A 24244-nucleotide genomic window follows, 5' to 3' on the forward strand; every position below is an offset into this window, starting at 1 on the left:
GAGACGGCAAGTTCTATCTGAACTCTACTTTTGCACCATATTTCTATATGATTGAAGTCCTTTGGAAAGAAGACTTTGAACACAATCTCTTAGGTGAGCTCTTCATATGACTCTCTGGCTAATTCCTAGACAAAAAATAAAAACAAAACAAAACAATCGTTTACACAACATGCTGTGTGTGGAAGCTCTATAACAGCATTACGTTGTATACAAAAGCAGCATCATGAGACACAACATGATTAACATGCATAAGATGTGGGCCACAGCCACATAACACTCCTCATCCCCCAATCTTTTAAAGGAGTAAAATCGGGAGAAAAGGTCATGCTCGTGGAGTGGAAACCAGTTTTCTTTGTGGGCAAATGGGCGTGAAGAGCCCATGGTTTCCTGGCGGCTAAACAGCCACGCAAAATCCTCCCTGCCCCCTAAATCAAATTACACCTTCATCTTCGGGGTCTGATGTGCGGTGATGTGTGCGTAAGCTGAGCGAATTTCCAGGCTACCAGGCCCCAGCAAACATACCACTCATCTACTGATTAAACGAGGACTTCTTTCACTCCGTAGGTGTTGATGAACCTTATAAAGCACGTGTGTCTCTGTACCTCCCCCCACCGTCCCTCCCCAACCCACCTAAATGAGTCTGGAACCAAATTGCGCACACTATTCCAATTCAAATACGTTGCCTCATATTCTTGCTTGCTCATGGTACGTACGCTTGTGGCCATTTTGTTAAGAAGTCAGAGAACAAAATTTCAGGTGGGGAAACTTGTCTTTTGAATGAAACTACCTGTAAGCTGTCTTGCAACAGACCACTGAATCTGACTGAGATGTATGCCACTATATCATGGCCCTTCAATTCATTATTCCAGTCAGGACCTACTGCAAAAAAGACATTTTTAAATTTTTGCTTCATAATTTCGAGATTGCTTTCATTCTTTACAGCTCTACAAGGACCATCACCTGGGAAAATGATTGTTTTCAATAAAGCATGACATGGTACTTGATTTAGAGTACTTACTCTGATTTAAATCGCAAAGCCCAGGACAGGTACATTCATCATAAACATGAATCTTACATCGGACAGGGTTCATTGTGTTGGCTATTGAATCGTAGCCTGGCCTTTTTTCCCTCCAGTTCTGACAGCCATGAGATTACTTGGGCTTAGGAATCATACAAGTCTCAAATGACATCGCTTTCAACCTTCTGCCTGAAGGATTCTAGTTTTTAAATGTCAAACTCTCTGTCTCCTATTTCTTCCATGAAACAACCAGAAATGTTCATTTAGATTTACATGGAACAAAATCAAACATTCCTGTTGATTATGAAATATGCTTTTAAAAATTGTACTGATATATCCAAGAAATGCTTTGTCTGGCACTTTATATTGGAATGAGGTGACATACCCTGTAAATGAATTATGAATACAAAAATGTAAAGGAAATGAAAATGGACAAGATTTGCACCTTTTAAAAAAAGATAATGCAATATTTGTTAAACTGCTCTGTGTTCTCACTTGGTTATGATTTTATCTGGCATGGTAGAATAACAATGACACTATAAGAAATGTGCTTAGCATGTAATCCTATGAAAACGCTTCCAGTTGTAAGATATAATATTACCATGTCCCATACATTCTGTGTTTAAATTATTAAGTGAAATAGTAACAAAAGGCCTTCATACACACACCTGAAAGCATTACTGTTATCTTTTTAAACTCAATATTTACAACGTGATGTAAAAACTGCACATTCTTGTGTATGGACACACAAAGCTTACGCAAAAATTAAGCTGGACCGATTTTTACACCACCAGATATATATCACGCGAGTTGCCATTTTTTTTTTTTTTTTTGTCAGCAAAGAATGAACGGTTTAACATTGCATTATCAAAAATAAAATCAATTTTCAAATATCTTTCGGGTGTGTTTAAGAATGGGACTGCTGTCTCTACAGGAGCTGTACGCTGAGGAAAGAACGAGGGATGGAAGGAGAAAGGGAAGGAAGGAGGGAGAAGGAGAGAGAAGAAAGGTTGATCCAAGGGGAGAAAGATGATACTACCTTGGGAGGAGGAAGGGGGGGGGGGTGGTGGGGAGTGGATACAGAGTCACTTGACAGACAAGATGCAATGATGGTAGCCAGTGACGAGGGGCCTGGTCAAACAAAAGTGATTCTACCCATCGGTCCAGTGCGCCAACAGGGCTCTACCCCCCAAAACCCTGAGCGCAGTGCCCTGTGCATATTTGCTCAGGCCCAGCACAGGCGGCGACGGGGCTGCCAAGGCACTACTGCTCAATTATCCGGGCCACTTCTTCAACTTCGCATTTTCTTTTCTTCACCTTCCTTCTTTTCCTTTCCCCCGTTTTAAATCTGAGAAAAATCAATTCAGTATCTACTCTGGGATAGGCAAGCATTTATCAGAGGTGCCACTGGCTGCTGCAAAATGAATGTGCATTGCACATTTCATCAAGTTTGTGTAATTTCCTCAGTTTAAAAATTGTTCTGTGAGCATAATATTTTATGAATCACAATTTCTCAGAAGTTTTTGTAAGCAGTTACATTCATAATTGAAGAATGGTTTATTCTACCTTCACAAGACGCAAAATTAGTGACTTCTCATCTGGGAGACCCACTATTCACTGCACTGTATCATAGGAGGCAATATTTTAGCGATTTCTGATGACTGTGAATATCAAAACAACTGTCAAATATAAATGCATAGAGAAGGTGGTAAAGAATTTGATAAATATGTTTGAAGTAAAACAGAATCTATAAGGGGTATCAATGGAAATAAAGAAATCACTTTATAAATCAATATCAGTTTAGAGTGCATATCAAATGATACCTATAAATCTTGTAAACTCTCTACATCTTGGGTACATCTGCAATCTCACATATATAAATAGATAAATTTCCCCCATGGATCAAGTCTACGGCACTAAACTGGACAATGAGAGTCGGGCATTGTAGTGGCCGAGTAATGATATTCTAAGCCCACAAGCCAACAAAGAAGGCCCGGATAAACTTTTCCTTTATTTATCATCATACGAAGATTGGTCTTGTTAAGGCCTATGTCAGTTCCAAGAACTCAGAATGGGACTGTAGACAGGCCTCCTCTGTTTCACGAGACAAAAGAGAGAAAGAAGGGGGGAAAAAAAAGGATGGAGGGGGTAGAATGAATACAACTTGTATTCTTTTCAGGCAGGAAAAAGAAAGCTGCTAAAAAGCATGTCTTGTATGCTAACAATGCTACAGAATGGTTGGGGTGGGGGGGGGGGGGGGAGGCAGATTGGATAGCGGACTGATACATGAAATCTCCCACACAGTGGCAAGGAGTGAAGTGTTGGCCAGGTAACATTTCAGTTAACCTTCCTCCCTGCACAAAGGCAGGCGGGTTGAGTTTCCTTTTAAGGAAAATGACTCTCTGGATTCTATTTCCCCGCGACCAAGGGCTAGACACCAAGTCCTGCGCCCAGAGGGAGCTATCTACACGCATTGACCCGTGTAGGTAAACACAAACAGTAATCTCGTGTTTATTCTGCACCTCCCGATGAACTTACTCTCTGACAACGACAAGCAAAAGGGGCCTGGTTTGAGCGCAGTAGCGATGTGCGATTACATTGGGAGAGGGCGCCTGCTACTGACCCCGCCCGGGCAAGCGACCTCTGAACTGCTCTCTGAGTTCTACAAATCTTTGGAATTCTCAGCCAAATATGCTAGAACGAGAATTTCAGGAGGGGTTCCTGTATAACAGATATATGCCCAGGTTTCTTGGCTAACTCCACATACAGGTATATGGACCCGAATACAGTGGAATTGGGCAGACATCTGTCGTATGATAAACCTCCCTCGCCAGTTGCACTATGGAAAGAGAAGGGAGGTCACGCAATGCGTCGAGAGTCTCGAGTGCACGAGGCGATATTGCAGCCTCAGGGGCACTGCGTGCATTTTAATATGCTATTTGCACGACCCTGGCACTTTGTTTCTTATCTCGGACACATGAGTGGTTCTGTAATTTCTCATTTCTCTTTCGCTCTTTCGCGGTATAAGCCCGTCCCCACGGATCCAAAGCTCTATCACCTTTTAAATCTGCTCATAAAATTAGTTTGCACATCAGCATCATCATAACTTATGTCCTACAGTCAATATCAAGGTAAGAAGATTTTGACAGCTCCCAATTTTAAAGCTTCAACTGAGGTGATCTCACTTTCGTAGAGGACTTCACACACGTCACAGAAACCGACACTGGTCTTGACACAACAAAGTATTTCTTGGTTCTACAGAGCATTGAAACAATTATTCATCACAAACTGCAATGTCACACAGCCATACAGTTGGTCAAGCGTAAATCACGGCTCTTGTCCTATCCTTATGACTACCACTCTGCTGCTACTCTGACAGTAAAGTAAAAGTCGTTGGGAATGACTTTGGACATGTATGCAGACACTAGATATTAGACATACACACATGTAGGTGAATGTGTGTGTGTGTGTGTGTGTGTGTGTGTGTACAGGCCTACATAATTATTTGCATAATATGAGAGAACATTTTACATTAACCAGTGTGTGAAACATCACTGATTTAGAAATATTTGCAGCTGGCATACAAATTCTTCTCTTCATAACTCTGCACAAAATATATGCCATGGGTGTTGCTACATGTATTGAAAGAGTCTGGAGCTCTAGTTTCCTCATTCTTATCATGAAGTATTGGATTTTCATTATGAACTGCACATGTTGATATGCTTATCATATATGAACTGTCCCTTGAGGGGAAAATGCCATTCCATGTTCATTTCAATAAAGCAGGTACAACGAGTGAGAGCAGTGGGCTGTCTGTCGCCCCAGTAACGATGGCCCCAGTACAATAGTACGGATAACCAGCAAATATTATACGGCTGGTGACTAACAATGAAGTTTTGGGGAAACGCTCTGATACACCTGGTCAATTCCCGTCGTATCGGTTCAGTCCGGTCGAGGATGATAATTCTCTTCATCTCACTCATCACATATATAGGTATACAGGGAGAGAGAGAGAGGGATGGGGGGGGGGGGGGAGGGAGAGGAAGAGGGGTAGAGAAATGGGGAAAAATACACTCCACTACAATGGAAAGGCAATTCATAATTGCTGCTCTTGAAGTCACAGGTAAAACAAGAAGAGCTGGGGAGGGGGAGGGATGCTGGAACATGTACAAGTACTGTGTATATCTGAATATTCTGGTGCCTCTTGCAGAGAACAATAGAGGCTGCGGGGTCAGTCTCGACCCGGTATTACTTGAGACCTGGGGTGTGTACCTGTCGATCTTCATCCCCCTGAGCTGATCCCCGTGAACGCCGGAGAATTGATTTGCAGCGCACTCAATCCTGATAATAACGAAGGCTGCAGGGCCACTGCCTAAAAATCCTCTCTCAGCCACATATCTCTTCTATCACAATGCTGATCCAGTAGGCTATCAAGACTGATATGACTGAAAGGGTGGGGGGGGGGGGGGAGGGGAGGGTTGGAATGGAAGTAGAAAGGGGTATGCACATGCGTGCATGGACAGGGATATTTAGGGATTTTTGGCTTGGCCGAAATGCGATGCCATGGCAATTCTACTTACTGCCCAATTCAATGATTGAGGCAAGTATTATCACTAAGCAAAAAGCAGTAAGCAACAACAACGACAAAAAGAAAGGGGGGGGGGGCGGAGGGACAGGAAAAAATATGCACCTCACATTACTCCATTAGTTTGCATGCAATGGAGCAGTACCTGCACATTATCACTAACGGGGCTCCGAAGGGATACGCTAACAGACAGACGAGCTTTCCATTGCCTGCTTGCGGCCATATGGAGGGAGAGAGTAAGAGAAAAGGGGGGGGGGAGGTGGGGGGGGGGAGTCCCTGCCACTTCGTGAGGACTCTTGGCCACGCTACACTCAGTACTAAAACATGCAGACACGCTACTCTGTTCTGATATGCGTTATAAATGAGGGTGAACAAGTGGCATGGTGTACATTCAGAATCGCTCGCAATCACATACCACACTGTAAGTGTATGAGCTAATGAAATGCAAATTGACTGATGGTGTACGATTCTCTTTCATCTCCAGATGTGCTTGTCATTAGTTTGACTACATGCAGGGTAATCCTAACCAAACTTCTTAAAGCACTACTAGTAAAGCAGATATCACTAAAAGTCTTTCATATGCTACTGTAAAAGTGGAAATTTTCACGCAAGTAATTTTTCGTACTCAACCTGTTAAGATCAATTTTACTTCTTAATAATTCCGCCGAATCAAAATATGAAGTAGTATTAGGCCCTACATAAAACATGCAAAAAAAAAAATTGTGATTCATTATTTTTTTTGCTAGTTTCATGTCACACAAAAACTGTCATTTCTACAATATCCAATATCATTTACGAATGTTATTTTTTGGTGGGTCTGAAAAATAAAACAGAACAAAGCAGACTCAGTCTCAGTATGCACAAGATCACGTAACAGCAAATAATACCTATCTATCAAGGTGAAGAGTTCAAACTAAACTGAACAGACAAAGGGTTCATGGAAGTATGAAAGGACAGCACAAGCTCACACTGTAAACAATGCATAACAGTCAGTACATTTGGAAGTGCATCCTTTGTTTCAGAAGGTGGGCCTATCCATCTTGCAGCAATTGCATGAAAGCTTCAGAGTAGTCAATGGCAATATCCGACTAATTAAGCAAATATCTTCATTTCACTCTGGACCATAATTACGGCTGTTTGAACAACCAAAACTGACATCTGCTGCTTTGATATCGAATTAAGGTAATTTGTAAAATCAGTGTTCAATTTGTAAAATCTTAAAAAAACATCCTTTTTCTTAAAGATGGAAGTAGCCTAAATGCACACAGAGAATCTTGTAGATTATTGTGTTATATAAATGTAACTCATCATTATCAAGTCTTCAAACAACATTCCAGGCTATTTAGTATGACAAACAGTTACTTGGGAAATTAAACACTGCGCCTGTTTGTGTTGCTTTGTTTTTATTCTTGTCTTATATAGCGTCATTTCAAACTAGAGGCTTGGATAAAAGGAAAACACACTTGTCAATCACTTTGACTAAAAATCTTCTCCTATTCTACCCATCTGCTCGCTGCACTTCAGGGTTGCTAGGATTTCACACGCGGCAGCCGCATCTTGGACAAAACAGGGCACTGGGGCAGGGAGACGAAAATCCACAACTTTCTTGATGTACACTGAAATATTCACTCGCTCCAAACCAGCCCCAGAACTGCACCTGGTCAGGCAGAATCTGCATCAATTTATCTTTCTCCCTCTCTCTTTCTCCATCTCCCTCGCCCCGAAGTGACACTTGTAATATCACAATGGTCCAGGTGCGCACGATAAATGGGGGAGGTCATAATTCCAGCCTGGATAAAGAGTGAAGAGTTTGGCTAAACAAAAGGTAGCGTTTATCAACTCACTTCTGGCGTAGAGTTAAGGTTTCCACACACATTTCAGGGAGATTTTTGGGCAGTTGATGTATGCAAAGCTGTTTTGATTATGGGCTGAGAAGCAAGTTTCTGAAACACACACACAAAAACAATGGCCATTGCAAACACATTTGAGCCAGAAGCATGTTTCTGGAGAGTTGATTAATGCAAAGTCGTTTTGAAATGCGTTTATAGCTCGGACCTGCCCACACCAACCACTGCCAACTACACATCTCCGCTCCTGGGGTCAAACTGGGCAATGGAGATGCGCAGTGACAAGGCCTCCCAATCAACTCAGTACAGAGTTGATAAAAACAACTTGAGAAAGGCAATCCGAAAGGCATTTGCAAGTTCTGAGCATTTTGATAGTGGCTTTTAAAACGTATTTCAAACATTGTAAGTTGATAAACACAGTCAAAAGCTCTTGCTCTCTCTCTCCCTCTCTCCCATTTCCCACTCAGCAGTACCAATAAAGATGCAAAACACTATAAATCTATGCGTGCATTAAAAATGAGTGTCTTGAAGGGCAGTCCCAGACCAGTTAAAGGTAGGCATTTTAGGTGATTTTTCAAAATGATATAAGGCCAGGAAAAATTAGTGTAGAATGAAAGCCCTACTCTTCCCATTCACAAATCTTTTTGAATTTTTCAAATCGGTCAAGCGGTTGCAAAGATATAGGCGTTTTAATGTCACAAGACATGCCCATTTTTCAACCCGGGGTCAAAGGTCAATCTTTTGTTTTACTTTGTTTTAACAATGGCACCGCCTGAGCATGTACACAGGCAACTAAATTGCCTATAATTCCTTTACTGTTTGAAGTATGACAATGAAACTTGCAGGATATGATGATGATAGATTGTGTCACAAGTTTGCACTGTTTTTAAAGAAATATGATTCATATTTTGAAAATTATGAATATTAATATTCATAAAAATGCATATAAATACTTGTAACAGAGTGATAAATAACAATAACTCAACAAAACTTGCAGGACAGCTTTGTATAATATTTTCCCACAAGTCTACAATAATTTTTTCATGAACATTACATTACAAATATTAATATCAATATTAAAAAGTAAAATATAATGTATGTTAATTGGTAATGGTTAATACCAGGAAAAAAATGCAGATTTGCTAAATGACATGTTTTGCCAGAATCCTGTCAGAAGGCCACATTAATATTATTCATACAAATATGAATATTGATATTCAGATGAAGATATGAATATTAATATTCATATTGGTCCATATATTTCTGGCCATAAATGTTCGCAATATCTGGGTGGAAGTTGCCTTTCATCTTCATATCACTTTCTGCCACAACTGCAATAGTATCAAATTCATATTTTTCATTTTTTGACAAATATGAATATCAATACTATACACACACACACACACACACACACACACACACAATCACACAATTCATGGCACACATACATCTTTTGCAGTTCGCAGGTACAGAAACAAAGCACCACAAAACGCAAGTTCAATAAATCGTTGAGAAATGTATAGATGTATTCTGCCATGTGATTTCAAATTCACTTTATGTTCACTCTACTGGAGTTGCCTTCAAAGAAATACAGAGCAAAAACCTATATCAAGTCTCAGTCAGGTTTTAAATTTTGGGTTTGAAAAATGCATACTGATGCAGTACTGGGAACACATGGATAATCAGCACTATCCAAACATTATAACAGTTCCACTTACATAACACATGTGGAAGCACACATTAAGTGTGAAGAACATGTGTGACTTATATGTTATATATGACATCAAACACCAATGATCGGCCTTTATCAGGGAGCTGAATGTGAGTGGGGCAGCGATGAGCCTGCAGAGGATTCTTCTAGCAGCTGACTTGGCTGGACGGCAGAAAGGTTTGTTGGGCCTGTTACATGTCGTTGAGAGGATCCACTTCCAGCTTGGCCAGAGGGAAACACAGAGTCATGTTCTGTTATAAAGAAGTATGATCAATATTTGATTACTTTACATTGAGTTTATTAGATTTAAAAAATAGTTCAGAGTCCTGGCTACGTGTACAGTAATCACAGATTAACAATCTGTTTTGCAAAACGTTATCCAGATTATGAATTTATAAAGCCTGTGAAAATCTTGAGGCAAAATTTTAACAAATTTCTTAAACAAAAAAACAACAACAACATATATAGAATTGCAGTCTGTAAAGTTCAAGTTTGAAGTGTCACAATTTTAGGATAAGACCTTGCTTATTTGTCTCGCCCTCACTGGCCTCAGATTGTGTGTGCATGCATGTACGTACATGTTCACATGACAAACCAGAAATCTAAAAATAATAATAAAAATAAAATAAAATAAATGAGTCACAATTTTGGGGGTTAAAGATGGATATATATAACATAAGGAATGAACTTAAATTTTTCTAACCTGAACTTGGATTTTGTTTGCTGGCTACACCACTGCAGTCACCTTCAACATCCATGACAATAAGAAGGCACACATACCCGCCCAGTCACCTGAAAATAAAGTCATAATCAAACTGACATGAATTACTCTAAGAATACGAAGATTGAAGGCTTCAGGCTACTCTGTAGGAAATACTAATGAATTGACAGTCAAGCGCTTTATGTGTCTCATATAATCATCATCACTAGTCTGATCAATCTTGGTTCTTCTTCAAGCACACTGTCTAAATATCGAGCCAAGACTCATGAATGTTTCTGCTCAAAACTTGAGCTGAAACAAAACACTAAATATCAATTTGTCAGTCACAGAAAATTAAATGTAAATGGTGTAATTTCTGCTTTTTATATTTACGTAGGTTGACGTTAGTGACATAGCTAGGCCTAGTGCCCTCTTTATTAGCACGAGCAGCACTAAGTGCTGATATTTGTCATACACTTAAAAAATTACGGTAATTTCCCCTTCCTCCCAGCTCAGTGGTGTTCAGTACGAAGAATCAGAGAATGAATTCTGTAATTACGTAAAAATACTTCACAGTAATTTTACTCCTGTAATTTCACAAAATATAACTATACTTGGAATACCAGGTTACAAGTAAACTATTGTACTGAAGTTTGAATTGTAGAAACTGAAGAAATTTTCCAAAAATTCTTGCAAGTTGCAAAGAAGTCTTTTCAAGTTGCTACTGTCTGTAAGTAACTCTAGCCCGACCAGACGCTAAAAAAAAAATCATCGGTGTTACTCCGGCCTCCAATCTGACTTGTATACTAGTACTCTAACTCAATCTGTCAAATGTTCATAGTTTTTAGGTCGTCCAGAGGGAATATTTGAGAGAGACACTTCATAACAACTAGGGATTTTGAAAGTTGCTGTCAAAATAATCCGATCGAATTTCGATCGAAGTACGAAGTGGAACAAAGCCTGCTCTGCTCTGCTCTGCAGGTCAGGTGTACACAGTATACTTGGGTGACCCGCACCTCGTCATAGTTAACGTTTGCGCATATTTGAATCACATTTCGCCACTGAAATTCTTTGAAATCCAACTCACATACAGGAAAAATGCTGAAAATTCCAATGGAATCACAAGCTCACTGATCGATATCGAAAATTTGCAGCTATCGTCGTCAAACGCGAACGATGCGAAATAGCTGTGCGCTAAGGAAGGGGCCCGCAACTCGTCACCCGCGCTCCCATAGACAAAGCACGTAAAAGACGTGTGCGGGTGACCGTGATGCTCCCATAGACATACACGTAAAAGATGCGTGCGGGGACAGTGGTGATAGTTATAACACGTAGGGTCCTATTCCGATTAAAATTTCCGATTTTCGCGAAAAACTGTTCGGTTTTCACCAAAATTTGCTTGGCCCTGCCAAGTTTCAAGCATACTGAACACAGTCCCGGGCATAAATTTTTGTTTAGTGCGCTTAAAACAATTTTAAGCGGGGTGACGGTATTCGGGCCCCTGACGAGGTGCGGGTACCTCGCTATACAGTAGCTCACATACATAACGTGTACTGTAGTATTGGCAAGTCAGTGTGCACGATCGTGACCACTACATTGATCAAAACATACGGTCGGTAACAAAAACCTGATCATAAATCTGACATTCAAACCCGAAATTTTCGTGAAGGATAGTATAAACTAAATATGGAAACAAATTAAGTCACTCTTGGGGGGGTCGTGCCACAAGGGATTTTGATTAAAACATCGTCGATTCCTTCGTACCAACAGCTAGGGTTATCACACATCGCATTTGTTGTTTACCGTACTTGTTTACAATTCATACCAAACGGAACGATCCATTCGCCATGCAGGTAAATCAACAGAATGAGGTAGCTGAAAATGCAAACTTTGCCACAATGATGACCGGATATTTAATCGATTGGCATTAAGATTACTCTTCAGTATTAATAAAAATGATCAGCAGGCCAGCATCGTCTTTTACAAAGCTATAAAAAGACCACACACACAAACATCGCAACACTACGATACCTGTCCGTAATGGATCGTTCACGTAAACAAATCACTGCTCGACATGCTCTCAGCTGTCGACAGCTGCGTGATTGCAGTAAAAACTCGCTTGGAAATTGAACGGACAGTGCTGCCTAAAAATCACTCTAGCATCAAAATGAAATCATTTTTCACCATGAAACTTCACATAAAGTTTCTTGAAACATGATATTATCTACTTACGTGTGAAATGGATGGATCTTGGCGCATCTGGATAATGAAATCTTCAAGCAAACTTTTCTTTTAGCTCAGACGTCATGAAGCTTCACGATAGGTGATCCATTTCACATATCATCGGAATTGTCAATGTTTACTCTGTCTGTTCGGATACTTTCGGAAATTCATCGACCAATCACATTGATGCTACGACCCTCGGAAGTTAGCGAGGTATTCCGAGCAATTTCGGAGAGTTTCTGAAAAGACGGTGCCGTCGACCCAAAACTCTTCTCGGCAGCGCTGCACACGCAAACCCTATGGAGTGACCTTCACGCCCCATAGACTCAGTGTGGGGCAGCGGAGCGGTTGAAAAAAAGTGTCACGTGACTGAAAGGCCTATTAAAGGTTGGTCTGAAAAGAAAGGGTAGTGGTTTTTAGGCAAAACACTGAAAATTTGATCAATATTGGATAAAAGTGTGGGAAATTATGAAATTGTGTGGATTGGATTTCTATATAACAGTTCTCGAACAGTCAATATGAATATGCAAATGAGTTGATATCATCACCACACAATCTGCCATAGTGTTAGTATACAAAATCTTGCGGAATTATGGTTTGCAGGAGTACTATGTGTATGTAAACCTTGAGAGGACTGAAAGGAAGAAAACTCTCAAAAGAGGAATGTGATGAAGGCGGGAAGCGACATACTGTAATTGCATAAATTTTTCATGGTACATTAATTTTCATGTATTTTGCACTACTTCTGGCTAGCGCAAATTCTTAAACCCGCGAAAAATATCTTCACAATTTTCTCTGCATATCTTGAATGGGTTGATAATTGTGCAGCACAAATTCAAGAACCAGCGAATATGCTTTTGAGCCGCTCAGCGCGAAAAATTAATCATGCGAAAATAACGACGTTTGCCGTAGGAAGAGTGTTAGGAAGGCAAATAGTAACAGTCTGAGAGGTAGCAATTAGCTGGAGACTGACGTTGCACTTTAGAAGACAGGAGAATGGGAGACAGGGATGGTTAGTAAGGAAGAATAGAGTGAGAACAGGGAGGTGAGACTAAAACATGTTCAGGGTTCAGAGGTCAGTGGGAGGAGAATGATGAACCAGAAAGGAGGGGGAGGAGGGAAGGAAAAGGCTGGAAAATCAGAAGAGGTAAGAGAGAGAAGTGATGAAGATGTGAAATTCTGAACGATTTTCGCATCCTTCATCAAGGGCAAGTAAACACAGGTCTGGAAGCAAGACTATTCGGTCTTATTCATTATCTGTTTAATGGCTGGTTTGGCTTATCAAATATCATTTGAATATGACTTCATATCCCTTCAATGCTCCCCCCCCCCTATCCCCACCTCCTCCCAACAAAGGACTGTAGGGATTCATGTATTCTGCAGCGAAAAACGACAGACCTGGCCGAAACCAGGTAGGCAACACATGTAGGTGAAATATGTCTTCCCTCCACCATCTCGCGGAAACCTTATCCGGAAATGAGCATGCAGAATGACAAGGCTCTGCGCCAGGCTACACCATCACGTTTTGAAGGACGGCCTCACCTGTCTTGCCCTCTCCGGTGAGGTGAGGTTCTCTATCCCAGCCTTAGGCGTGAGCTGGGGGGATTCCTTGATCTTCTCGATGATAAAGTCCGCCACCAGGTTCAGTGCTTCGACGGAACCGGTAATCAGTGCTATTCTCTCTTGTGTACCTGCAGAGCGGAAGAAAATGAGAAAGGCAAATTTGAAATCGCGCAATGACAGACACACACATGAAAATCTCACCATAAAAAAAAAAGACCCCAAAAAAACTTATTCTGAAGTGAAGACATTTGTGATATGCACATTGGGAAACAGTATGCAAGAGAACATTTGAAAAACAGTAAAGTGACCCTGTACACGTTGTTACTTGTATTCATGCCTATTGTCTCTGCTATGCCACTCATCTGCATCCATATTCATGGTTCATGCAAATCAAACCCCAAACTCAATGCACGAGGTCGAAAGTTGGCAGGCGCTGGGTGCTATAACACAACGTCCTATTGTCGCTGTGATTTTGTTTACTATTTTCAGAGTTGCTAGAGCTCTAGGAATGAAAGAAAAGAAACATACAGACAGGGGTTAAATCCAAAGACCTTGACACAAATGGATATCCCTTCAATAGAATCCAGTGTATTTCTCAAAGAAATGGGTCAATTCCACTGTAGGGTAAAATCTCACAGACTAATATATCAATGTCATGCATACACACACACACACACACACACACACACACATCATATGTGTATTTATGGGTACAGAAAAGATATACAGGAAATGTTGGCAGGTAAGGGGCAGGCATAGGCATTTTATCACAATTGCTGAGCATCTGAGGAAGAAGTGCATGATTCTAAAATCATATGCAAGATCTGTGTTATATCCCCAGCCTGACATTCCCATTGAAAACCAAAACCAGGGCAAGAGCCAAAGGAGTTAAAGGAACCACTTGAGTGCCGGCATTTAACTGGCCACACACCACACTGACTGCCAGAATTCACTGACTGTTGGCATGAGGCAGACAATGCCTAGATCTACAGGAGAGTGGAGCCCAATCATTTAGATTCTACGACACATCACTGGCCTCCCTTTGAATTTGAGTGTAATTCATGGCGAGAAAGGTAAACATTCCCTCTTTCTTTGATCGAACCCCCCCCCCCCCCAAAAAAAAAGAAGAAATGAAACACAGATACACACACACACATGCAGCAGACGAAGCCACTGCGAGCAATCAGAGCTTTGAGAGTGTTCAGGCATGTAATGTGCATTGAGTCTGTGTGTGAGGGCACGTGCCGATAATCACAGACGACTCGGCCAGAAACGGTGAATAAAACATCACCTCCCCATCTCCCAGAGTTTCCCCCCTTTGTGCGCTCTTCGCACATTACCCACACGAGCACTCTTAAGACATTGCACCCGACCTTCTATCCCCAACAACCCCCCCCCCATATATTTTCCCCCTTAAATGCCTGCACACGAGCCCATCTGGCATTACCTACAGGGTATAAGGCACTGAATGCTTCCTCTTCCTTCTATATCATGCCCCTCCCCCTCCCCCCCCCCCCCCCCACAAACTCTCTAGACGGTGCTTTACATTTAACCTACACTCCGGGCAAGATGCATTAGTATTATCGCAAAGAACTTAATCAATTTACAGCTGCGAAACAATGCAGCGTTCAGTCTGGTCACCGGCACGCACACGAACCTCATTCCACTGCTGCAGCACCACATAACAGGCAGATGATGTGGAATCCATTTTCCAGAAGATTGATGGGGGAAAATAATCCTAACAAATCAAATTAGTTAGTCATTCAAAGGTAACTCGCGAGCGATACTACAGTCACATGCCTAAACCCAATTTGCTCACAGTAACAGAGAATAAGCTACAAATGGAGGCTGTTATATCTTTTAATACTTATACATCATGAGAGCATATTTGCCCTATCATTCACCAATTTTTGCTTCTTTTACAAACATTGGACTAATGCAGAGAAATGTGCATTAGTTTACTCCACTTACTTACTTACAATGAAGACATTGTCCAAAAGACATTACAAGCTTCTGATGCCCCACTCCATAAACATATGAGCACAACGAGACAACACGGGAAAATGCTCCCTATGTCATTACCTTCATTTTATTATGACCCCTTTCACATAAAATGAAAACCCAAGCAACGTTGAGTCCTTCACAATCCTGCATCAGGATTTAAATCACTACCAATCTCCTGTGATACAAACATTGATCTTTCTTTTATAGAATGGTTTTATATTTCCAACAGTTGATATATATCTGACCTGCAAAGATAGTCTCATGCATCTATTACAGCAAATATTACTATCTCTGACTAGAATACGAATTTCCAGATGCAGCGCCAAGCGATAATCTAAACACTATGCAGCTCCTGCATTAATTTTTACATCACAATCAATATCGTCATCATCAGTCATTATCTGTATTAATATCAGTACTAGTATTAGTATTAGGAATAGTCTTATCACCATTATCATTATCATCATCACTATCATCATCATCAGTATAATCATTTATATGTCTCTCTCTTTTCCAAAGGTTTGCCCTGTTGCTAACAGGGCAAAATGTTGACATTCAGGAGGAGAGACTACAGAGGTAATATGCCTGATGTCCCAAGTACTATTATTATCATGCTCATTCTTCAATCTTCCCCATATGCAGTGCTCATAATGGCCCGGCAGACAATTGGCTTCGGCACAAACCATGCCAGACTATTCGCTATGTTTGTGTGCGTGTCCTCTCCGGCCAATTGCCTGCAAGCCAGAGCTTGATGTTAATCAAAAAAGAAAAAAAAAAGAAAAAAGAAAATCAGAGTCGGACAGCACGCAGAAGAGAAAGCAAAATGAACATTCAACAAAATTTGGAAGAAGCAACAATGAGATCTGACATGAGGTTTGATGGCGGGTCCAATGTAATGAATGTCTGGGATGAGATGATTTTGGCGGTGATCGGTGATTGAGACGCGTCATTGGTAAGATAATGACTGACAGTGACACACCGGCCACAGACAGAGGACTGAGTCTTTCTCCAGGTCTCCGGTGTTTCCTCCAAGAAAGGATGTTTTCCTATTCCCCTACCCTATCCCCCTACCTCTTCCCCCATCCCCCATCCTCCATCACCACTACAACCACCACCAGCAGCAGCAGCAGCAAACTACCATTTCATCTTCCATCCCTTGGGGCTGCAATGTGCTCAGCATACATCCAGCATCTTAATTAGGGACTGTCTCTCATCACATCCTGATTATCAATCTCTCCCAGTTTCTTCTCTCCTTGTTGTTTTTCCTCCCTCACTTCTTTGGTGTGGGTGCACATGGCATGCATTCTCTCATCTTTTGTGCATATTTTTTTTTAAGAAAAAAGAAAAAAAAAGAAAAAATGCAATCGCATAATTACCAGTAGGCCTACATTCGTAAACAAACTTACAATATGAGCAAGGGGAAAGATATTGCTGATCCGATCCATGTTTCCAAGATGTAAAATGATCTAAATCTTTAAACTCCTCAAAAATTTTGTATTCTAGTTGGAGTACCGCATATTACATGCATTATGTAAAGAAAGTAATCATTCACTACAGTAGACCCCATCTTATAAATCAACTTGAGCCTGCATGAATTGCTTGGAATCATTTCAGAATTGTTTTCTGATTTATTTTTTTTTCTCTTTCACAATTTAAGAAACTTTACATGTTGTCTCAGGATTTTCAGTCGATTCTGTGCCAGTGTGTGTGTGTGTAAACACACTGGATGCCAGACGTGGGTTCACCCTATATTGCATTGGCATGCTGTGTCCAGTTCCAAAATCAGCTACTCAAATTGGCAACAGCACTGTCATGCCTCTTCTGCATACATCATGCACAGACAAGAATGAGAAACTGCTCTAATGGATGTGATGAATAAAGATCGTCTGGGTAGAATGACTCGTGAAGAGTCTTCTCGCCACGCTCCCAGAATCTAATCCTATTTATGCCTCAGAGGGCTGTAACGTAATATTGAATGCAGCAGCGTGAATGGTGGCGTAACATTTCTTTCTTTTCTGCACAAGGCGACTTCCCTTAAATTGCCTACAAGTGAATGCGAAGATTGGATAGGACTTCTCTTGGTTTTTTTTTAAGGCAATAAATGTTTTATAACAGTTCACAAGTGAGTGATTATGCTTAAAAATAACTTGAGGTGCATGATCTTCTGTATCAAAACTTGGTATTTCTGTAAGTCAGACATTGTACACATTAGGTAAAAGAGAAGTACATATGTATGTACTTTTTGAGATTGAACAATTGAGTATCCGGAAACTTCCCTCCCTGAAGACAAATGAACACAACAAAGAAACATTGAGAAACCAACTTATTCCAATTTTCCTTTGACAAGAAATTATTTACATAGAATAAAGAAACACTCAAACCAAAGTCACACAATACAAACTGCTGATCGCAGCAGAGGTTGACGTTCGATTACACACATTTCGAGCAGCAATGAAATCTTTTGAAAATGCCCAGGTTCGAAAATTATCATGATTGACTGAGACTCCCATTACTTCTAAGAACCATGTGATCTTGGCAATGAGGTCATAATGGATCCATGCTCTCACGTCACAGACATTCCTTGCCTCAAACTGATAGCTTCTCTTTGTGGAAATTTACAGAGACAAACCGACTAGAACCGTTTCTACTGCTCACACATTCCCTCACCCATTCCACTCGCAAAATAAGAATACAATGCCATTTAATTCCTCCATCCATGCTTACTCTTCCCATTTGAGTAAGTGGCACCAGGCAGCCAGTATGCTGCAAAATTGGAAGAAACGTCGGGGAAATTTTCGACAGCTCTGCTGTGGCAGAATGGGATGGAGTCGAGGGTTTCGTCACGCTCTATTGAACAATCGGAAAGGGGACGGGGAAAGTCTCCCTCCATTTCACTCTGCACCTTGTTTTCCCCCTGGAGTATAATATGACTCTCCAGATTTGGAAAAACAGGTCTTGACGGCTACTAAATACTGAAATAAATCCATGCAGTCACAATGGAAGATAAGGGTGCAAACAAAGAATAGCTTATGTGGGCGGTCAGTCCATCTGCAATAGAAGCTGTTCAAACTCTATAAATGGCTTTTTTTTCCCCCACTTGGTCTTGGGCAATTAAACATTCTTTCAGGACAAGAGATGGAGCTCTCCTCCAAAATGGACTACTAGTAGATGGATTTCCAATATAATTCTCAGCACTGAGATTTACAAACATCGGCTTAGATACAACTACAACTGAACCCAAAGCCATTAGACAATTTTTCGCATCCAAGTTGATTATATGACCAATACAATCATAACAACATATGCTCAAGCTACAAACTTTCAATATTTTGATTGCCTTCCTATCTCATAATAGCCAAGCACGTACTTGTCTGAACTGTTACACCCTTGTCATGAGTTACAATTTTAAATATGGAGCTGCGGACACTACAAAATCCCATTTTCTCGTTCACCCATTATCTCCATCTATGTTACAAGCCATTCTATTCTGCTCAAGAATACTTGTAGAATGAATTGTTGTTAATTCTCTTTTTATATGATCTCTACAAATCGTTTCTAATGCATTTGAGGGTAGTTCTGATCTAACTCAGATGACACCTATCGGCTGATCTGCTTGTATTAAATGTCAATGACATCCAAAGATAGAGGTCCGAAGAAGCTCAACAAACAGTCGCTCAACTGTTCATGATCACAAATCTAGCTAAACCAGGAGATATGTCATGTGACTTCCCTCAGTCAGGTGCCACTGTCTACACAGGCCAAGGAGAGATCATCGAATACAAATCATGCAAATACAGAACGTTCGTGTCGAGATGTCAGCGCATGGAGAGCAAATGCGCGTGCAAGAGACAACGACCCCTGCACTGGAAGAGGGGAGAGGGAGCGCTGTCGCTGGCAATTCAGCAATGTCACGCTGCGGGATTACTATCGAGTCCGAATATCGCGACAAATTATGAATAATTCATCCAATCCAGTCTGGGAATAAAGGTCAGCAGCAAGTGGTGTTATCTCACTCACATCACTGGTCTCCAAAGATTCTTGGCACTGATTGCATACACATTTCACTATTTTTAGTCTATTCCTATTCTAGTCACAGGCATTCCAGAGAAGCTGTAAATCCATGCCAGGTTCATAACGTCCCCCTAACCCCCAAACCCCCCCCCCAAAAAAAAAAAAACCCCTAAAGAGAATGACATAGAACAAAACTAAGAAGTCTATATGTATCTAGTATGAAAATGATAGAAAAATGGTAGCCAACTAAATACGATATATGCAATATGGGTGACGCAACGCATGAGAGGGACATTCAGAAGAATGCAAGACTAATCTTTCCACCGTCAGAAAATAGAAAGCCAAAGCAATGATTTCACAGTCTTTTGTTATACGTAGTTTACGGTTGGCACATGGTGCGTGCATCACTCTGGCCAGGTGAGGGTGTTTTGGAACTAGTTCCCATGGCGATGAATACCTATGACATCACACTTTGGTACTCTACATAGGCTCACTTGTTAAACTGGTCATGGCATTGCAAAATTGCTTGTTTATTCTCTCATATCAACAACAAACAAAAACAACCCTTTCAGATCCAAATTCACAATATTGATAAATGATTTTTTTTTTAATAGATACAAAAACATTTCATACTTAATACCTTGCTTGCCTTTAGAACTAGTACGAGTACATGAAATTAAAGTTAAAAGAGGCTCTTAGCTGCAATCAACAAATCTGTAATAAGTGAACGCAACTCACAACGAAATCAAACTGACTATATCCAACCATGTGTGGCTTCAAGAGAGGATACAACTTTAGCAGGCTACCATTACGGTTCCGAAATTGGAAGGGACTCGATAAAGAATGCATGATCTCGGCATCTGTTTCCACCGCCGTTCACCGGCTTCCACAGTGGAAACACTGCGAGTATGGGGTTTCCGTCTACGGTTTAGAGCCATCTTCACTGAATTATTCACAAAACACTATCGGGCTTGCACTCTTTGAGCTTGAGGTGAGGATCAGTGGGTATCTTCCCCAATCTTTGCCTCCCGTGTCATCTCTAAAATCCCAAGCATATCATCATCATTTCCCCACTCTGTCCAGCAAAATTCAAAGTCATACTTGAAGTTATATTGACCATCCATCTACCGGTCAAAACAAAATGAAAATAGAGAATAAAAGAAAAAGTGAAGGAGAGAAAGAAAGACAGAAAATCCAACGAAAGAATGAGGGAAAATAAAATAAAATCTGCACGGTTTTTGCATCCTGTGATCACAGCATGCTAAACTGCAGAGTTTGGGTAATTTGCAAACTTGTGAATCAGCGACCATCTCATCACTGCAAAAGCATTCATCATGCCTGAACCAGTATCCATTGCAATGAATAAAAGCATCTTACCACTCAATCAAAACAAACAAAAACAATATCACGGGAATATACCAGAAGCAAAATTTAAAGATATTGATACAAGACACACATGTGAATGCAACCTTTCAGTTCTTATAATCTGGGCACAGCTGGGTGATATACACAAACTCTCACTGTGTAAAATACATGCTGTCCATCAAATCACCAGGAGATGTACGAGATTTCCACATAGGGGGCATGCTGCTGTGATGTGGAAACCAGTCCACTCATTCCCACATACACATAATCTGTATTTATGGGACGTTTACTGTACCTCAAATACTACGGCTTCAGTAAATGCAGAAATATTTGAGCACTTTTACTGAAGTTGTAAGGAAATTTGACAAATTTGATCAAAAGTTAAGAATCTTTACAGTTTTGGGTAAATCTATGTGCTGTAATCGCTGGTTATGAATACTTCAACATCTGTGATGTCACAGTCAGACAATGATTACAAAAAAACACAGAAAGAGAACTACACAAAGTCTCTTTATTTAAGGTTAAAAAAATGCACATTCCTTCCCTTTGTTACTGTGGTTGAATGAGTTGCAAATCAAGTGCTCTATCATTATGCGAGAAAAATGGAAATATGTTGAAGGCAAAAGCTGGCAAATATCAGCTTTGGTGGCAGGTCACTTTACAAGTAGCTCCTCATCAATGATATCTTCTTCTTTACCAAACATGACCCAGGCGACTTTGCAAAGTGGATGTCACCACAGGGGGAAAACGATTAACCCTTGTATTCGCCAACTTTCACAGCAAGCATCGGTGGATGACCACAGGAACACACCGTGGCCTTTGGAGAGGAAATTGACCAGCCTTATCCATGACCGCTGAACTTGCCGAGCCCCATCCTCCCCCCCCCCCACACAACTCTGTCAGTCAGGGTGAGTATGCAATAGCACACTTGCCAAGCCCCGTCGAAGTCTCCTAAAGCCAGGTGGCATAGGATTACAAACCTCTATATTACACTGCCAGCAAGCTTCTCAGAAGTCCAGTAGGAGAGGCCTTCTATTCGCACTGAACGAAGGGTATCGGTGAGCACGTGACCTGTGTAAGACTTCCTACCAAACACAGCACAAATTGTTGGTTGGGAGGGAGAGCTACACATATCAAGCAAAGACCTCACACCAGACATTGACATCGACTCTGAAATATTTTTCATTTTCTATCTAGACTCGTGCTCAAAATCGACAGAACCATAATATCAATGCAGCCAGTGACGATGATGTGCACATGGTTTGAGATATTAAAGGGACTGTACGTACTGGTTGAAGTGGGGATTCATGTTTTGAGCATTCCTAAGTGAGATAATGAGAAACCTCTTGTGAAATATGAAAGAGCATGTAATTTTAAGAAGGATTCAACATTTATTTGATGAAAATTGGTTTTCAAATGGCTGAGATATCCAAAAAGTGGTAATAATAAAAGGCGACAGGCCACGCCTTTTATTATGATCTCTTTGTTTCACCTTGTTTTTCGATATCTCAGCCATTTCAAAACTGATTTTCATCAAATAAACTTTTGATACCCCTTAGAATTGCATGCTCTTTGACATCTCAATCAATAGAGTGGTTTCTGAATATCTCGCAAAACGTTGAAAGCTAAATCCTCACCTCGACCAGAACTGTACACACCCTTTAAGTGCATAGGAGAGACAGACACTTTGGTCACAGGGTTGAAAAAAATGGCATTGAAGGCACTAGGCATTGAAGGCACTGAAGGCCTGTAGTGCCTTGGGTTGTAATAAGATGTGTGGGCGTCCCAACAGGTCACAAGTCTTTGATGGTGATTTACCAAGAGTAAATCTTTTGTTTGGCAACCCTCTGTTTCCCCATCGATGATGAGAGCTATTTAATGATTCATTTGCGTGAACCCTACTTTTACGTCATCAGCGAAGTAATATGGGATGCAAAGACCCCATCCAGTCATCTCAAAGACCTAACTCCTCAACCTCTTACGTAGAGCTCAAGTTTCACAGCTTTTAGAGGATGGCAGCATCCCCTTCATAAACAGGTATGTTTGAAATCAAATCACGAAAAAGCAACAGAAATACGAAGTACTGAGTTCTGATTGGTTGAAAGTCACGTTTCAAAACTCTTTGTCCGATTTAACACAAATCTTGTAAGGCATGGAGACCAAGACAATGCTGATAAAAGGCTACGATCATGATATAGCACACATAATTTTCTGGAAGACGGCAACTCAGAACTGGTATTGTCCATGTGTTTGTGGAGAAAAACTCCAGCTCCTTAGGCAGTGTCTTCTAGGCCCCCCAGTCACAGGACCTCTATAGCATTGTCATGACGGGGCAGAGTCTGGTGTTGGCTTTCACAACTTCTCATGCTTCTAATATCAATTAACAAGCAAACTGACAGGATTGCCAAGATCAACACTTGCGCGGTTTGGGGGGGGGGGAGGGTAAGCAGGATGTACAGCGGTTTTTAGATTGATCCGACTTAATACCTGCTGATGCACTTGCCCCAACCCCTATCTCTTTCAGGATTGCAATTAACGTGTCAGATCGATGCGAGCTTCAAGAGACACGCCACCGTTTTAAAGAGACTCCGTGCGAAGGGCAGAGCAGGCTGCGCGGCCGAGGGGCCCCCTCTATCTGTCGCCTCTATCTGCCGACACTCAAATGGCATCTGACAGGGGGCTTCCTGACCGCACTGAACCCTCATCCTCCCCGCTAATTGGGACCTCGTTTGCTTCTTGTCCCGATACCATGGAGGGTGCGTACATGTTTTGAGGGGAAATTGAATCACCAACGTCTGCATCAAACTACTGGGTAGCATGTACACACAGACACACACACACACAGACACACACACAAACATACACCTATACACAAACGCACACACACAAACACGTAACACTAGTACATAAGACTTAGAAGATGAAAGTAGGCCCTTCCTGAGGAATGTTTGACAATAAGCACGTACCCGTATGGCCTTACCGCAAATACTCTTGGCCACTCAATGATTAAATAGAAATGAATTTCACACAACTGTTGACATACAGTATGTGCACGCCTGTAATCGGAGCAGCTGAGCTCAGTTCTACTCACGAAATGAGCAAAATTGAACGACCAGAACTTGCTATTATTTGCATTGCGGTGAGGACATACCATAATATGGGGCTAGCTGGGGCCATACAAGCCCAAATACCAAAGTGAGGAAAATCATTATAACAA

The 24244-nt window shown here is 41.1% G+C and overlaps 1 protein-coding gene and 1 long non-coding RNA gene across 2 annotated transcripts in view; both read right to left on the reverse strand.

Annotated features, from left to right (window-relative positions):
• The window catches only part of LOC139718247 (RNA-binding protein Nova-1-like), a 112190-nt gene that overhangs the window by 14097 nt on the left and 73849 nt on the right, over positions 1-24244 (reverse strand). Inside the window, exon 3 of the mRNA XM_071629729.1 lies at positions 13627-13775. Within this exon, the coding sequence (XP_071485830.1) occupies positions 13627-13775 (149 nt within the window). The remainder of the gene's footprint in view (positions 1-13626; positions 13776-24244) is intronic.
• On the reverse strand, positions 8993-12454 carry LOC139718249 (uncharacterized). The gene is made up of 3 exons (XR_011710028.1): positions 12094-12454; positions 9865-9953; positions 8993-9412 (listed from the first exon to the last, which is right to left on the reverse strand). It is a non-coding gene; the product is annotated as an uncharacterized lncRNA (long non-coding RNA).

The sequence above is a fragment of the Diadema antillarum genome, unplaced genomic scaffold (assembly GCF_040938485.1).
Source record: "Diadema antillarum isolate AM-2024a unplaced genomic scaffold, OU_Dant_1.0 scf00000091, whole genome shotgun sequence".
Lineage (NCBI taxonomy): Eukaryota > Metazoa > Echinodermata > Echinoidea > Diadematoida > Diadematidae > Diadema > Diadema antillarum.